Raw genomic sequence first — 18261 nt, 5'->3', positions numbered from 1 at the left:
TAAGCGCTGTTCCACCGACTGAACTGTGTTCCACGCCTGTTTACTATAAGCAAGTGAGCCTGCTGCCTCCTACCCAGTGTGGTTAGTAGGTCGTGCTTCCAGCTTAACTGTTTGGTTTCTGTTTCTCCTCCTACAGCAAACACCGGGCAGATGGAGGAACTCAGATTAAGTAGAGAGCAGAGACTGGCCCAGGGCTGCCTAACTCTGGGCCCTGGACTCCCCTCGTGCTCAGTGCTGGCATGAGACGCTGCCCTGCAGCTTGCTGGTGTGCCAGCCATTCTTTGACTTTCTCTTAGCCAAGCACTGGTTGGAAAATTCAGGACTGTGTCACGAATGTTTCTGTTTGCCAAGACTTAAGATACAATTTTTTTCTTTCTTCGGTAGAAATCTGACATTCAAGATGGCATCTGCTATAAGACCCAGCTCTACCAGATAGAGAAGTGCAGAGCCAGCAAGGAGCCCTACGAGGTGAGTGGCCCTGTAGGGCTCTCAGTCCATTTCAGGGCAGGCTGGAATGAAAACCAGCCGCCATAACCCAGAAATACCAAAGGACAAACACCTTTACAGTTACAGCAGAGCCAACATTGCTCAGTCTCCAAGCCACAAGGCCTATGTGCCACACATCCCTGGGACATTTAAACACCTGTGTGCTCAGTCCGTACCACACACCAGTGACATCCAGTCTCGGGAGGCAAGACTCTGTGTCTTTGTTTTTGTTTCCCAGTCTGTTCAGTGAGATTTGTTAAATGCCTTTTATTTTTCAATTTACATTTTATATATTAGTTATAAATAGTATTACTTTACATAAGAGCATGTCATACAAGTACATAAGGTACTTTTGAGTATATTCCCCCTCCCTCCCCTCTTTTCCTTCCCCCTTCTTCCTTCCTCCCTCTCTCATCTTCCTCTCTGTCCCTCCCTCCTTCCTACCCTCTTCCTTCCTCCTTCCTCTTCCTCCTTCCTCCCTTCTCCCACCCCCACAGTAGAATTAGACCTTTATTCCCTTAGTTAGCTCTGTTTCTACTTTCATGGCATATACGTACGTGATTTTGTGTGTCTATAAGGTCTAGGAACCACACATGAGAGGAAAATGCTATTTGTCTTCTGGGGCTGGCTAAATTCACTTAATGTGATTTCCCCAGTCTCATCCATTTTGCTGCAAAGAACATGACTTTGTGATTCTTTATTGCTGAAACCACAAAACAACCAAACCCTTGGTGTCTGTCGCACATGGACCACATCTTCCTCACCCATCCTCCAGCTGCAGGACAGCAGGGTCTGTTCCATGGCTTGGCCACCGTGAGTAGAGCCGCAGTAACTATGGGTGCACGAGGTCCCCGTTCTCTCTAGGGCAGCTGCCCTCCAGCGTTCTACAAGCAGCGTTGGTCCCAACACTTTCTCAGTTATTTAAGGGGATCAGCTGATGAGCACATGACTTCCCGTGTGGACCGTGAATCCCACAAGAACAAGGAGCATGTTAGCATCCGAGAGCCGGCATGGTCCCTGGTATGGCGGAAGTGCCATGTCATTCCAGTAAATACTTGCTAAGTGGTCAGATGAAATGGACCTTGTCCTATGTCAGAAATTGGACTGAATCGAGGCTAGCAATGCCTTTTCTTCTTGTCTGCTCTCTCACTCCCAGCCTTCCTAGCTGTATCCGTAAGTGCCAGCACCCTGACGGGAAGAGCCCCATCTCTCCTTCAGACTCCCTTCCTCTGACGGTTATTTCCACTTGGCCAGAGGACACATGGCTGACGTTTTAAACATTTGCTGAAATATTGAACAGCTAGTATTTACATAGGTGCACTAACGGGTTCCCTGCGATCCATTTGTTTCTCCAGTGTGCATTTCTTCTGCTAATTGAATTACAGGCTCTTATTAGATTGCTCAACTTGTCTCTGTCGGAACCCAGAGAGTGGAGTGGGGCTGGGTAGGAAAAGTTCTCGGAAGGTCTTAGATGGTCCAGGCTTCACTGGTGCAGCCGCGGGGAGGCCCCGGTTTCACTTCAGTTGCCGTGGGCAGGCATGAGAAGGGAGGGGAAGACAATGCAGGGGTGAGGGTCAGAAGGGAGGGGAAGACAATGCAGGGGTGAGGGTCAGAATGGAGGGGAAGACAATGCAGGGGTGAGGGTCAGAATGGAGGGGAAGACAATGCAGGGGTGAGGGTCATAAGGGAAGGGAACACAATGCAGGGGTGAGTGTGAGAAGGGAGGGGAACACAATGCAGGGGTGGGGGTGGATGGGAGAGTGAGGTCGCATTTCACCGGGAATTTGGCTGGAGGGTCACAAGCTCCAAGGATGTCATGCAGTTGGATTCTGTGCTCTGAGTGCTTGGGTGGCCTCTTTTATTTCTTCATTTCTATTCTTTTCTGTACTAGAGGATAAATAAATTTAACTGAGTTTTCAAAACTTCCCTTTGGGGATTACAGTGCTGTGATATAAGAATTATTTTTCCTCTGCCTGTAAAAAGGAAGAGACTATTTTGTAAAATTGGAACATGTAACAGGGTGTGGTGGTGCACGTCTTTAATCCCAGCACAGAGGCAGAGGCAGGGGGATCTCTGTGAGTTTGAGGGCAGCCTGGTCTACAGAGAGAGTTCCAGGACAGTCAGGGCTATGTAGAGGGACCCAGTCTTCAAAACAAACAAACAAACAAACAAAAGCAGGGGGAAGGGGTAGAGGTATCTCACTTGGAAACACCAATGTGTGGTGTTCAGTGAAGCCCGGGGCCCACTGGGTGGAGACAGGCTGGTCATCATTTTTAACCTGGCTGTTGAAGGTGACTTTAGACGTGCTAGGTGTAAGAGAGCGTTCTTTAATGGAGCACTCAGGAGGTGGCGTCCTGTACAACTCCGTGAGTTCAAGGCTGGCCAGGACTACAGAGTGAGAACCCATCTTTAAAAACAAAAACGGTGCAATGCCATTTTGGTTGAAATCCCTTAAAAATAATGTCAATTTATAAAATATAGACTAGAAACAGGAGATGGCTCCAGAAAAGACCGTGGCTATGGGGCAGCAGGGACAGGGCAGAAATCTACTGTCCCTCAATTCTAGAGGTCAGGGTGACTCAGGGCTGGTTCCTCCTGAGGGACGGCAGAGGGAACCGGCCGCTAGCCTTTGCCTAGGCTTTGGTACTTGCTGTTAATCTTCCTTTCGGCTGCCTTCTTGTGCCATCTTAGATGCACTCCCGTGTCCAGTTCCTCCCCGCCCCCTTGTGACAACACCAGTCCTACTGCAGAAGGGTTGTCCTGACAACCTCACTTTAATTCAGCTATCACTATGAAGACTTGACTCCAAACAAGGTTGTATTCTGTGGTCCTAGAGGCCAAAACTCCAACATGGAAATTTTGAGATATTGCTGACATACTGAGGCTGTAAGTTTAAAGGTAAATATGAAGATGTTCAGCTTACGACTTATTTAAATAGCTATATGACTTGGGGCTGGAGAGATAGCTCAACAGTTAGGATTCTTGTAGAGGACCCTGGTGCTGCTGTTCCCAGCACCCACACGGAGGAACACAATAGCCTGTAACCCCAGTTTCAGAGTATCTGACGCTGCCTTCTGTCCTCTGTGAGCACCTGCATATATATGATGCATATAAATTTCACACACAAATGAAGAATGGCCAAAGGGCTATTTGCAATTGATACCTGCTACCAAAGGGAAAATCTGTTTTCTCCAGTGGAGTATTACTGGGTATTTCAACCACATTCCAGGCTAGGGTAGGCCAACACAAAACGAACACCATGGATTTTTGTAAGCTGCTATTATTATTATTATTATCATTATCATCATCATCATCATCATCATTTTGTTTGGGCATTTTTTTGTCTTTTTGTTTTGGATTTTGATTTTTGTTGTTTGCTTTTTTGTTTGTTTTTGCTTTTTTTTTGGAGAGAAAGAACATAAAATTGGTTGGGGAGGAACGGGGGGAGAAGGAAGCAGGATCAAACTATATCACACAGATATTTTAAAATAAAAAATCAAGTGTCGAGTCAGGTCAAGTGATTTGTGCTGCAGGCAATGAAAATGGTAGCTACACCTGCGACAGAGAGGCTGGGAGGAGAGCTGTCAGATGGCTCACAGGTGAAGGAACTTGCTACTTTAGGAATGGGGCTCGCTCCCAGAACCCACATGGTAAAAGGGGAGATCCAACTCCTGCAGGGGGTCCTCTGACCTCCATATGTACACCATGATTGATGTGCCCCCATACTCACAATTAACTGATTAATTAATTAAAATTAAAAGTTTTAGAAAAAGAGTTTGGGCTGGGAGAAAACTCTGAGGAGAAGCAGTGAGCTGCTGGCGGGATCTAGTTCCTGATGTGGGTGCTGTTTCCATGGCGCTGAATTGCTCTTTTGTCAGGAGAGCACATCTCCCTTCTCAGTCTTAGAGTTGAATAAACTCCATCTAGAAGATCTGCCCTACATGTGGATATATGATTAGTGTAGCACGATTAATAAAAACCCAGAGACAGAAATTGGGTTTCAACCTGAAGGTCAGAAAATCAAAACAGCCAGACACTGACTTTTATCTCTGGCCTCATCTAAAATGGCAATCCTGCCTCAGGAATCTCAGAATGAGACTGTGTGTGAGAGCTGTCTCCTCCCATCTTATAATCCTCTCTAGGAGTGGGGTTAAAGACATGCACCACTACCGCCAGTTTCTATGGCAAACTAGTGTGGCTACTGGGATTAAAGGTGTGTGTTGCCACTGCCTGGTCTGTAAGGCTGGTCAGTGGGGCTGTTTCACTTTCTGAACTTAGCAAACTTTATTTATTAAAATACAAATAAAATATCACTACAGATTAGGACATCTGCCTCTCCTTACACTGCAGTTCAGGGCAGTTGTTTTATATATATGCACACACACACACACACACACACACACACAAATAGTATTCCATCGGAGGTGTAGGGGGGATCCTATGGGATAGAGTTTTGGGAATAAGTAATAGATGTAACTTCTTGAATTGATGAAAATTGGTGTCCTTCACAGGCCTCCCTGGATACCTGGACAAGAGACTTGGAATTCCATGCTGTACAGGTAAGAGCTTGGGGATTTCTGATTGGTTAGCCAGGCTCTCCAGAGAGATGTAGTTTCTCTCACTTACATACACACATGAAAACAGAAATATGGTGGAAAGATAGCTAGAGTGATTGATTGATAGATAGATAGATAGATAGATAGATGATAGATAGAGTGATAGATAGATGATAAATAGATAGATAGATGATAGATAATAGATAGATAGAGTGATAGATAGATGATAGATAATAGATGATAGATAGATAGAGTGATAGATAGATGATAGATAGATGATAGATAGATAACCATCTTTTAGTTCGTGTGTGTGTGTGTGTGTGTGTGTGTGAGAGAGAGAGAGAGAGAGAGAGAGAGAGAGAGAGAGAGACTGTATTGGGCACCCTCTTCTGTTGCTTTGTATCTCATTCTTTTGAGGCAGGGTCTCTCCCTGAGCCTATAGCTGTTTCTTTTTTTGTTTGTTTTTTAGCTAGGCTGAAAGCCCCCCCAAATCCTCTTGTCTCTGCCCCTCAAAGTGCCAGGGTTGCAGGTATGCCCAAGACCACGCTGGTTTCTTACATGAGTGTTAGCATCCAAGCTCAGGTCTCATGGTTGGGTAGCAAGCACTCTGAGGCACTGAGCCCGCTCTCCAACCCTGCCCGTTGTGTTCTTAAGACTTTCAACAGACTGAATGAGACCTAGCACACTGAGGAGGATCCTCTCCTGTTCTTAGCCTGCTGATGTGGATGTTAAAGATGCTGAACATCCTCTACAGTAGCATACACACTGGTGTTCACCATTCACTGGATAACGGAGAGTAGCCGAGTTGACACATGGGATTCACTGTCATGTGATCCTGACTATCAGCCAGGCTCTGCCGCTGCAACCCTTTTTCCTTACCCAGAATCCTATGGAGAGGACTCTCCTCAGATGGGCTGCGTTCTTGCTGTGTTGAGCTGTGTCTTGCTGTCTCGCATTCCTGCTTCTTCTGCATGAGACACAGGCAGGATTTGCAGCAGCCCAGGGTCCTGGCTCTGTGGTCTGCTTTATGAATCAACCCCTCTTTTTATAAACTCACTCATAGGTTTTTGTTGTTGTTTTGTTTTCTGCTGCTGCCAAATCTGGCTTTCTCTAATATGATACGATAGGCACAATATGATAGACACGAAGGAGCCAATGCCAACTGCCTGATGGCATTTGGGAACATCAGCCGTCCAGGGTCGGAGAGGTGGCTGGCTCTATGCACTAAGCAGCTGGGTGAAAGGTCTTTCACTATCAGTCAAGCTCCCAGTGAGCCCCAGGCTCTTCCATACCATAGTCACTCTGTATGGGAGAGAAGTCAGTTTCCCAAGGGGCAGTTCTTCCGCCAACCTGGGACAACAGGAGGCGTCCTGCCCTTGTTAAATCAGAACCTGTCCTTGCTGAGTCGGGGTTTGCCATTGTGAATACCACACAGATGCAGGATGGATTCTTCTCATGCTGCAGAGCTGGGAAGAACCTACTTCACTTGCTGTTACAGATGGGGATGCCACTTCTCTGGAGGTGACAGGAGTTGCTCATGGTCATGCCAGGTTGCGGAGAGTCAGGGATGGAGTTCACCGCCACAACCATGGCGGTTGTTCTTTGCTGACGGTTGTGCCTCTACTGACAGCCAGGAAGGGAGACTCTGAAAGGGACCAGATGGGAGCTCAGGGCTTAGAGGCTGAGCACTGGGCCGTCCCCTCAGCTTGGCTATCGGTGGCAGCTACACATCTGTCTCTAAATGCTCAGTGGACCTCCGTTTCGTGCATTGGTACAGGGTACTAAGGAGTTGGGTGCACGCCACCCTTTCTGGGCCCACGTTCAGTCATTTTGTAACTGTTAGTATATGCCTCTAGTGGGTAGGGTTGGTGGCCAGAGGTCAGGTTTCTGCTTGTGGGGCTGGAACAGTGGCTCAGGGACAAGGTACTTTTGCTGTGGTGTGAGGTCTCGAGTTCAGATCCCCAGCACCCATATCAAAGCTGGGTGGGCATAGTGGCCCACCTGTAGCCTCAGAACTCAGGAGACAGGGATCCCCAGGGCTAGCCAAGTCTGTGCTCTCCGAGCTCCACGAGAGACCCCGACTCTGTAGAGTAGGATTGAGAGCAACAACTACTATCAACCGATGTCCGTCTGGCCTCCATAGACGTGCGCGTGCGTGTGCACACACACGGAACTTGCTCGACCCACCTCATGTGATCCTTTCTGGTCTGACTTGATGTAAAACTGTCCTGTGGGTTTTAAGAAAACGATGCTAAGAGTCGAGACTGTGGATTTCCTCACCTGTCCTCTGGGCCTCATGGATGTTAGGGAACCCTGACGGAGGAGAATCAGGGAACCAGGACCCTGCCAGCCCTGGAACTGGTGGGCAGGCCGCATGCCCTCGGAAGAGTGTAGTCTGTGTCACTGAAGACTGTTTTCTGTTGTATCAGGCACTGCTACCATCCTGCTCCCTAGGGGTGTCTTTTGCAGAAAGTAGATTAAGCAATGGAAAGGTCTAACCGGGTGATCACTGGCACACGTGTGAGGCAGTGGGATCCGCGGTAAGCCCTGCTCCGTTGGACATCTGCGCTTACGCGTGGACTGGCCCGAGGGTCGTCCCCTTCAAGGGTGTTCTTCAGTGCTCCCTGGAAATAGTTACTATAAAATCTCTGTGGAGATAGATGTTCTGATGGTTTGCACAGCATGCTGGGACACAAGTTCAACAAAGATGGCCTTAGCAGAGATACCTGAAGGTCTGGACCAGTAAGCAATCCCCCCTCTTCTCCCATAGAAGGCCCCCTGTGCATTGCCAAGTATCCCTCCCTTGGTCTCAGGAAAACTTGGTCACCTGGGCCAGCCTTGGACTCCCCCTGTAGCAGACCCTCCCATCTCATGTAATTCTTGCTACTGGGTAGAGAGATTGGACCTGGATTGGATTTATAACCTGATTTTTCCAACTATCAAGAACCCCCAAAAGGACTGGGAAGGAGCTGCAGTAGACCCCCCCCCCCACACACACACACACAGCTGGGGTTAGACCTCTGTGCATGGGGCTGAATAGCAGCCTGGAAGAGCCTTTGCTGATCTTTGCTGGCCTTTTTTTGTTTTGTTTAATTCTAAACCAGGGCAAATGCAATTTGATCTTTTCTATGAAGTTTTGTTTTAACGTGCATCTCGTGTGTTTCTTCCAGCTGTGGTGTTAACGTGCATCTCATGTGTGTTTCTTCCAGCTGTGGTGTTAACGTGCATCTCGTGTGTGTTTCTTCCAGCTGTGGTGTTAACGTGTATCTCGTGTGTGTTTCTTCCAGCTGTGGTGTTAACGTGCATCTTGTGTGTGTTTCTTCCAGCTGTGGTGTTAACGTGTATCTCGTGTGTGTTTCTTCCAGCTGTGGTGTTAACGTGCATCTTGTGTGTGTTTCTTCCAGCTGTGGTGTTAACGTGTATCTCGTGTGTGTTTCTTCCAGCTGTGGTGTTAACGTGCATCTTGTGTGTGTTTCTTCCAGCTGCAGTGTTAACAGATAGAAATGGTGACTGCATAAGAACAGAGAGATTAAAAACAAAACTGTACAAAGGAAGAAGTTCTTCTGAACTTTTCAACGCAGACCCTTCATATCCTCCTTTATGCTACAGAGTGTGTTTGTATGCATGTGCATGCCTGAACATGCGCGTGCATGTGTGTGTTCTTGTATATGTACATCTCTGAGTGTGTGTGTATATCTGTGTTTATTTGAATTTCTGTGTGTTTATCATCTGTCTCTGTGTGTCTGTATATGCATCTGTCTGTGTGTCTGTGTCTATGTGTACATTTGTGTGGCTGTGTGTGTGGCTATGAGAGTGTGTTTGTGTGTTTATGCACATGCTTGTTTCTGTGTACGTCTGTCTCCACGTGTGTTTGCTATAAAAGCTTGTTCTCCTTTGCTTTAGAGAAGGTAGAAGGGTGGACTGTTTGTGTTTTGTGGAAAGAGGACCAGAGAGCAGTGGAAAACTGGTCACCTCCTGCTGTCTTTCCCATGATCACTTGGAATACAACTCATGGTATCCTGGACATCTTCATGCATTTTCTGCTGTTATAACAGAATGCATAAGACCAGATCATGTATGAACAACAAAAGTTTATTTCTTACAATTCCGGATGCTGGGAAGTCCTAGGACTCGGTGCCAGCATCTGGGGAGGGAAGGGCTTCTCGCTGCATCCCTGCGTGAAGGAAGGTACCATGTGTCCGGAAGCACAGCTGGAAGGCAGAAGTACAGCTGAAGTCTTCCTTTTATTAGGAGTCTCCTCCTGCCATGTGTCCCTCAGTTGCCACCTTCTGACCCCACCCCAGTCGTGTGGAGTCAGTGGCTCACAGTGCTGGCTTTGAGGGCTGTGGAGATCCATTTCGGTCTGTTCCTGGGGTCCATCACTGGGCCGCCCCAGTCTGTTTCCTCATCACAACCCACTGTGACCTCGGGAATGGCAGTGGCAGCTATGGAAGAAGCTGCAGGAGCTGGGCGGCCTCTCCTCCGCCTCACTCCCCCTTCACTGGCTAGGGGTTATATCTCCTGTGGTCCTAAATACCCAGCATCCCCACTTCCCATTCTCCCCTGTTGTTCTTTCCTGAGCGACCCTGTCATCAGGAGCTCTCTACAGAGGTGCTGGGCGTCCTTGTTGGGAAGGGCACTTTGTGAAATTGCAGAGATGCTTCCTCACTAAGCTTCTCAGAACATGAATGAAAAATAGATGAGCTCCTCGGATTGCAAAACTTAAAGGCAGAAAAATGTGGGAAACTGCCCTTTCCCCTCACCCAGCACGCAGTCAGGGATGCCTTGTTTAACAGTAAATATCAGTGTAGTCGTCGGGGCCAGGAAAACGATTTCCCCTCTGCAGTTGCTTCGTGGCCTCACCATTCCCAGAAACTTGAACTCAATTAATTTTAACTCAGTTCAGTTTCCACTGACCCTCTCTCCCTCCAAACTGCTGAATGTGAGGCTGTTTCTAAGGACCTGGCTTGATGCCAGAGGCTATGGGGCTCAAGGCAAATCAAGCAGTCAAGTCCACTCCCATTAGAGGGATTGTGATCTAGTTCTATAACGATGTAATCTACAGCCTAAAAAATAGCAGCATACATTCAAAGCTCCCATGCTTAGACAATAGAAAGGGTTACAAACATAACAGGACTTCTCAGGGCTCTGTGCAGTTTAGACTAAACACACTGGGTCTAAGATTAAATGAAATCAGCTATCTCTCTGTTTGTACAGCTTGATGATGGATGGACGGGTGGATGGGTGGATAGATGGATGGATGGGTGGATAGATGGGTGGATGGACGGGTGGATGGACGGATGGATGGATAGATGGATGGATGGATGGGTGGACGGATGAATTTGGACAGGATCTATGGTGGACTTTCTCATTGTTGTGCTATCTGCCTGAGAAAAACAACCTATAGTACAATTTATTTTGCTTCCGATCTCAGAGGTTTCAGGCCATAGGGTTAAGGACACAGCAGAGCTGGTTTTATCGTAGCAGACAGGGAAAAATGGAGTGACGGGAAGAGGCCAGGACAAAATATAGCTGCCAGTAACACACACTGAGCGACCTCTCTCTCAGCCAAGCCCCACCTCCCTAGGTGTCAACTCTCCTCAACATTCTGTTAAGTTTAGAAGCCATCAGCAGATGCGTCAATAGGATCAGTGCTCTCATGAGCTAAAGGCCCTAGGAATGGCCCTCATAGACACCCCCAGAAGCAGGCTTTTATAGCCCCTACAGGTTTCTCAATCCATTCAAGTTGAAGGATTGACCACAGCCAGGTCTCACTGTGTGAGTTAGGCTGGCCCTGAACTTGAAATCCTCCTTACTTAACCTCAGAACAATAAATTAGAGGTCTGCACCCCCATGCCTAACTAGGGCAGTACTTCAAATGCATATACAGGGCAGTACTTCAGAGGCACACAGTAGGGCAGTATTTCAGAGGCACACAGTAGGGCAGTATTTCAGAGGCACACAGTAGGACAGCGCTACAGAGGCACACAGTAGGGCAGCGCTACAGAGGCACACAGTAGGGCAGCGCTACAGAGGCACACAGTAGGGCAGCGCCACAGAGGCACACAGTAGGGCAGTGCTTCAGAGGCACACAGTAGGGCAGTGCTACAGAGGCACACAGTAGGGCAGCACTTCAGAGGCACACAGTAGGGCGGTGCTTCAGAGGCACACAGTAGGACAGCGCTTCAGAGGCACACAGTAAGACAGTGCTACAGAGGCACACAGAAGGGCAATGCTACAGAGGCACACAGTAGGGCAGTGCTTCAGATGCACACAGTAGGGCAGTGCTTCAGATGTACACAGAAGGGCAACGCTACAGAGGCACACAGTAGGGCGGCGCTTCAGAGGCACACAGAAGGGCAACGCTACAGAGGCACACGGTAGGACAGTGCTTCAGATGCACACAGTAGGGGAGCATTTGAAGTGCTCACAGTAGTTCTTTAGAACTCTGAGTTGTTTGCTCCTTAGTTCCTTCAGATTTTTCCAGAATACCTGGTCACATAGGGTGGCCTTCACCACTCTGGAACACGTTGATGCAGGGCGAGTGAGCTAGAGAGAGACCAGGTTTATTTGCTCCCGGGCAGAGGGAGCTTCCGCCTGGAGCATGGACTAGACCTCAGCCCCCGCCACCCTTCATCCACACATCGCAAAGTATACTGCATTTAAAAGCTGGAGTTCCCCTCGTCTATTTGGGTGACTTTTCAGAGAAGACTCCTAAAGTCTGTTCTCGTGGGTGTCTCACTGTGTCTCTTTACTTTGATTGGAAGGATAAGAAGCCCAAAGAACAAGAGAAAAGGGGAGATTTTCTTCATCGTCCGTTTTCCAAGAAGCCGGACAAGAGCCTGCCCTCGCACAAACAGCCCTCAGCCTCCCTCATCACCCAGATCCAGAACACCAAAGCCCTCCTCAAAGACCGCAAGGCCTCCAAGGCGGGCTTTCCCGACAAAGGTGGGTCAGCTCCGCGGTCCTGCTCCCTGCGGGTGCTTGTGAAGGCTCAGGACAGAGGTGACTGTGCCTTTGGGATGGTACATTGGGTTTGGGGTACGGAGGGAGCGGAGGCTGGGTTGCGGGGTACGGAGGGAGCAGAGGCTGGGGTGCGGGGTACAGAGGGAGCAGAGGCTGGGGTGCGGGGTACGGAGGGAGCAGAGGCTGGGGTGCGGGGTACTGTAGGAGTGAAGGTCGGGTAGATAATTGTGGTTTGAGAGTCTGGGGGCTCGTGGCCTGTAGGAGCAGAGATTTGGTTGCATGGTATTGTGGGACCAGAGGCGAGGGTATAAGGTATCACAGAAGGAGATTTAGGGCATAGGACTAGAGGCTGATGTGCAGGCTGAGAGATTGGGTGGTACACACGATGTTGTGGGCCCAGAATGAATACATGAGATTACAGGATCAACTGGGTAGGTAGGTAGGAGCAGGAGGTGGAGCTGGAGGGTGAGATCTTATTGGAGCTTTTCTTAGAAACGGTCCCATGAGGCATTCAACTGTGGCTGCTGTGTCTGGGTTCTGGAGTGGCGGTAGGGTTCTCAGACCCAAGTTCAAGTCCCAGTTGTTGGGGGCTGAAGGCTTTCACTGAGTCCCTTAGTTGTAATTGCCACTGATTGCTGGACCTACTAAGTAAGATTAATGTGTTCTGATTCAGAATTCAGTCCATTGTTGATAACTGATCCAGGTGAGCCTCCTTCCAGGATGTCACAGGTTTGAGACGCATGGGAGAAACACCCCTGGGGAGGGAGACACGGAAGCTGGGGTGTCCTAACGTGGAATCTTCAGGCAGGACTGCTCCCATATTATAGGCTGGTTGCAGTGGTTTTATTATTTATTTATTTATTTACAGAGGCTCACAGAGGGCTGTGGCCATCTGAGGTTAACTCAGGCTTGTTGCTTTGCTTAGCGTGACTCTGGGGTGGCGGCTAATATCCCGTCATTGCCCAGAGCAGCCTGTCTTGGTACACAAACACAGCACACCTCACGGAGGAAGCAATGCTCACGAGCCAGCCGGAGCACTGACAGTATTAGCCATTAAAGAAATCTTACTTCTTTCTGCTGTCGCATCTCAGGCATGTGCTGCCCGAGGAGATTTATTTATGTGAGCAGGGGAGATTCTCAGTGGCCTCGACTGCTCCTGAAATCACCCCCACTGGGCAGCAGCTTGTTCCTGCAGCTGGCCAGTGATGAAGCACATAAAATGTTATACACTGAGAAGAGCCTGAGAACAGGGCTTATTCCGTATGAACTTCGCTGTATTCCCCCACCTGTCAAGCCTCTTGGGGTTTTCCATCTCTTTCCTGGTAGAGTTCACAAAACTGGATTCTGGTCTCTGCCAACTCAAAAGGTCTGGGCATTGGCTGCTTCCTTTGCTAAGTATTGCTACATATTTCTGTTTGAAGGTGAGGAGGCTGCATTGTGTTCAAAGCCACTAGGGAGGCTTGGAAAAGGAGAGACATCCACAGCCTAGACGAACCCGGAAACCCTCACACTAAGGGGATAAGGCAGTCTTCAAAGGCTATTTATGTTCCTAGAGTGGCCAAGTTCATGGCCAAGTGGAGATTGCCAGAGTGCAGGGAAGAGACAAGAAGGGTGGACAAGTGTGTAATGGCAACATTATTTTTGTAGGCTAAAACAGCTGTGTATACTTTGCTGAACTGTAGACAAAAATAACCTCTAAGTTGATGAACTTTCTGTTACATATCTCTTTTTTAACCATGATAAACTTAACAAGAAAGTTGGGGGACACAAGTCCTTCCAGGGTCAACAGTCAAGGAGCCAGATGTGTGGGTGTTCAGTATGTCAGACTCTGCATACCTCCAAGCTTTAATGGGTGTTCTGTTGAACAGGTAAACCTCTTGTTCAAAGGACTCTTGGTAGCGTCAGGAATTTTCAGTTATCAAGGGGCAGTAGATGCTAGACTTGGCTTTGAGGCTAGCCTCTGTACTCCTATACTCTAGAAGGACTTCTGGGGCTCCTGCTGGGATGTCAGGAGCTTTGGTTGATGCTTCCTCTAACTATCCCAGGTCCTTGGTTTCCTGCCTTGCACCAGGTTGCTTTCTCAGTTAAGCTGGGGACAATACAGGCAAAATGGCCGTGTAAGTCTTTTCTGAAACGATTTTCATGGTCTTGTTTTCTGATATGCAGATTCCTTTGGTTGCCGCAATCTTTTCCGCAAAACCTCTGATTCCAATTGTGTGGCTTCTTCTTCCATGGAATTCATCCCTGTCCCGCCTCCCAGGACACCCAGGATTGTAAAGAAACTAGAGCCACACCAGTCAGGGCCAGGAAGTGCCAGCGTCCTCCCCAAGGAAGAGCCGCTGCTGCTGGATATGGTGCACTCCTTTGAGTCTGTGGACCGCGAGGACCACATAGAACTGGTGTCCCCTTCCCACCATTATAGGATCCTGAACTCACCTGTGAGCTTGGCTCGTAGGAATTCTAGTGACAGGACACTCTCTCCGGGGCTACTGTCCGGAAGCACGTCACCTCTCCAAACTCCACTGCATTCCACGCTGGTCTCTTTTGGGCATGAAGAGAAGAACAGCTCCCCGAAAGAGGAGGGCGTGTGTTCCCCTCCTCCAGTTCCCAGCAATGGCCTCACACAGCCTCTGGGAAGCCCCAACTGTGTGAAAAGTAGGGGAAGATTCCCCATGATGGGTATTGGACAGATGCTGAGGAAGCGGCACCAGAGTCTGCAACCTTCTTCAGAGAGGTCCCTGGAGGCCAGCATGTCCCCCCTGCAGCCCACAGGCCCCTCCAGCCTCTCCTTTGACATGGCTGATGGTGTCAAGGGCCAGTGTTAACACGGGATGACAAGATTCGTGGTCTTTGATGAGAATAGTAATGGAACAGAGCTCCACACATACATCAGGGCATGAGCAGTCAACCTCTCAAGAGCATCCTTCATCCCTGCCTCACAATGTCCCAAGCTCGGACCAGTTATAATCCACACACTCAAAGCCTGCACACCCAGCCCAGCCTCACTTAGGGATCATCTGAGATGCTGAAAATCAGGAGGGCCATCTCTAGGGGCCGTCCATTCCAGTCTGAGACCCTCTTTCCTACAACCCTTCATCCAGCCCTCTCCAGTATCCCCCAGCTGGGTTCAGAGCTGAAAGCCACACCTCCATCGCTGGACCACTCTCAGTTCCTCAGTTCCAGGTCGGTAGGAGGCCTTCCTTTCCTCTGCTACATGTGTGCCTCTCACAGACTGCTCTGTCCAGTGACCAGTCACGGACTCATAGGGACCATACCACTCCAAGGATGTCCACCCAGCCTAGGGATTCTACAGAGGGAAGCAACCCTTCTTCCCCGAACAGTGAGTCCCTGCGGGAGGGCAGGAGTGTTGAGTCACACTGCCGGACCCCAGGAACCCCAGAGGAAGATGGGATAGAGCCTCAGACAGAGATGGAACCCAACAGTGAGATCCCACATGGACCACAAAGACTAAAAAAACCCTACAATGTTTTCTCTAATTTGTCTTTTCTGTCTTTCTTTTTCCTTTTTTTTTTTTGATTGAAACTTGCTGAGGATTGAAAGAACTTGTCCAAAGAAATCTTTCTTTATATGATGCTATTAAATTGAAGTAACTTTTTTGGGGGGGCGGAGGGAGTCAGGGTCTCCATTAAGTAGCCCAGGCTGACTTTAAAGTCTTCATCCTCCTGCCTCAGCTTTCAAAGTGCTGGAATGGCAAGTGTATACCCCTGTGTCTGTCTCAAAATAGCAATTTTTCAAAAAAACCTCAATGACCAGATGGGAAGTGCTTCTCCCAAATTCATGTTTTCCTGAGGGATGCAGCTTCACTCAGGTGGCCAAAAAGCTGACCCGGTTAGTGATGGCAGTAACGTTAGACCATGGTGGCCTGCATGAGGGACGGCAGCCTGGCCAACCTGTGTTTGTACTGTGGCAGCAGCTCCGGGTGGTTCCGGAGAAAGAGAAGGGGTTCTCAAGGCAGAGTCAAGATGACGGCAAGAAGGCGGCATGCACTGTGCAGTGCTATCTCTCGGCTGCAGCTGGAGCTTAGCTATGCTGGGGGCCGGGAGCAGGCTCGCCCACTGGGAGCGCCTTCACGGATAGTTTGTCCCCAAGGAAAGCAGGGTCCCCGAAACAGGCTCTCGGTCCATGTTGTCTTCTGCACCTTTCCCCTCCAGGATTGAACCAAAGATGCGTTTCCGGTTTCGTGGCTGTGACACCCTTGTGTCTCTTGTGGAATCTGGTGTTGTCGAATCCTGTCCAGCTGGCACTTGATGGGGGACTGTCTCATGTGGATCCTGGTCCTTAGCGGGGGACTGCTCAGTCATGGGCAGCTTTGTAAGGAGGAGAAGGACTGGCGCAAGTCCGGTTACAGTCGGTTTAGGAGATGAGTTATGGAATAGCCCAGAATCTTCGATCTTTGTCTATTTCAGATGTGATCAGAGACCACAGCGGTAGGCATGTAGTCTGGTTCATCATCTCAGTCCACTGATTGTAAAGTGGGCTAATTTCTTTAACGTCACAAAGCCAGTCTTGGCCATGGAAGGATGAGACACAGCATCACCGTCTCTCATTTGCCAGTGGTGGCTTCCCTTGGCCTCCCTCAGCTCTGACAGGGCAAGAAGAACACACACATTTGGCTGACCCTGGAAGCAAGATGCTCTAGTCCTTGCTGAACTTGGCAAGACCTGGGCTGCTTAATCCCAGGGAGGGGCTCCCCCACTCCCTAGGGACCATTAAGAAGGCCGGTTTCCTCCCGGCAGCCAGCGCTTCCAGAGCTTAATGTTGAAACAGAACTCCGCAAGCAGAGGGAAGAGAAGACTCATCTGCAGATGCTGAATTGGCGTCGTGTGCTTGAGTTTGACGGGTGAAGAATCCTTTCTGAAGCACCTAACTGCCAACTGTAACCGCCCCGCCTGGCTCTGCCAGTTGGCAGGATGTATACCTGTGTGCCGTGCCCCCCTTTTCTGTAGCCCCTTATGTCTCTTTCTGGCTGTTTGCTTTCCTCACACGTGTGCGTTTGTGTGTGCCTGTGTTGGTGTTAGCTCATGGAGAAAGTGTTTCCCATTCTGTGAACGCGTCAAGAAAGGCGTCAGATACACAACTATCTGACACAACTAACGTTGCCAGGGGTAACAGACTCGGAACTCAGGTGTGTGGTGAGCCCAGTGGTAGAGTGCGGAGGGGAAACTAGCTGCGTTTTGCAATGTGTCTACACCTGACAGACAAATCTATGAAGCCAAGTGAAAGAAGAATGTTGAGTTCTTTGTTGTTCTATTATATTTATATGGAAAACTTGACTACCCTTTTGTTAAGAACAGAGTGTGTTGTCTGTTTGGCCCATGACTGTCCTTCATGAGTCTTTGCCTGTGATTTCAGTCAGCCTGTGGCTACTGATGGGAATGACCGAACTGTCACTGTGTGAAGTCCAGGAGGAAGAGTCCATCTTAGCTGTACGGTTTGGCCATGAGTAAGGACTGTATTTATGTCACCATTATTGACTATATGTACTTTTATAATGGCTGTGAAATACACTTTTTCCTCACTATGGCTGCTTCTTTATTTACTCCTCTTAAAACATTGAGTGTGTGGTACAGAATACCACCGTTCACTTAAAGCTCTTGGTACAGATCTGAGCGGGAATGGAGGGGGGGGGGCGGGACTCGGGGGCACTTTCTGTTCTAGTAGCCCCTGGTTAATTTCACCTGCAGTGAGTGTTTACAAAGGTTGAGATGGCCGATGGACTGATTGACAGCTCAAGATGACACAGCATATTTTTCACATCGATGGGTCAGGGTTTCCCAGGGAGAATCACAGAAGGACGGCCGTGAGTCTTGCTTCTGGCCTTTGTCCTTCTTTCCAGTCCTGGGTCAGGAACAGAGGTAGGTATGTGACGGGGGTAGGTGGACATCTGCTGTATGGATTGTCCTAGTCACGACACCATTCGTAACTGTTCGCAGGACATTTTCGGTAGGTGCCACCGTCCTTAAATCATTGTGTCCCTTTCCCACAGGGACTACAGCTCAGCAGGTCGCATGGCTACAAAGCAGGCAGGGGCTCCTGTTGCTACCGCACAGGCTCGCTCTGAAGTTAGAGATAAAGGGGCAGGTGTGTGGTTTTGATGTTTTATTGTAAGAATCGCAGCATTTCAGAGCCGGAAGGAACCCGAGATTCTCTAGTGCAGCCTTAGCCTCCTCCTTCCTCTCTTCCCCTTCCTTTCCCCCCTCCTCTTTCTCTTTCTTCCACTGCTTCTTTTTCT

The 18261-nt window shown here is 49.0% G+C and overlaps 1 protein-coding gene across 2 annotated transcripts in view; it reads left to right on the top strand.

Moving 5' to 3' along the window:
• The window catches only part of Hunk (hormonally up-regulated Neu-associated kinase), a 111997-nt gene extending 94460 nt beyond the window's left edge, over positions 1 to 17537 (top strand). For both annotated transcript variants that reach the window (XM_041673455.1, XM_041673454.1), the window contains exons 8-11: positions 385 to 468; positions 4998 to 5045; positions 11810 to 11990; positions 14175 to 17537. In XM_041673455.1, the coding sequence (XP_041529389.1) occupies positions 385 to 468; positions 4998 to 5045; positions 11810 to 11990; positions 14175 to 14833 (972 nt within the window). In that variant the 3' untranslated portion in view covers positions 14834 to 17537. The remainder of the gene's footprint in view (positions 1 to 384; positions 469 to 4997; positions 5046 to 11809; positions 11991 to 14174) is intronic.
• Positions 17538 to 18261: the final 724 nt, after the last annotated feature.

The sequence above is a fragment of the Microtus oregoni genome, unplaced genomic scaffold (assembly GCF_018167655.1).
Source record: "Microtus oregoni isolate MIOR12 unplaced genomic scaffold, Mior012 000023F_ref0000262, whole genome shotgun sequence".
NCBI classification, from domain to species: domain Eukaryota; kingdom Metazoa; phylum Chordata; class Mammalia; order Rodentia; family Cricetidae; genus Microtus; species Microtus oregoni.
The sequence above is the reverse complement of the archived record's forward strand: the minus strand, read 5'-3'. Positions and strand labels throughout refer to the sequence as shown.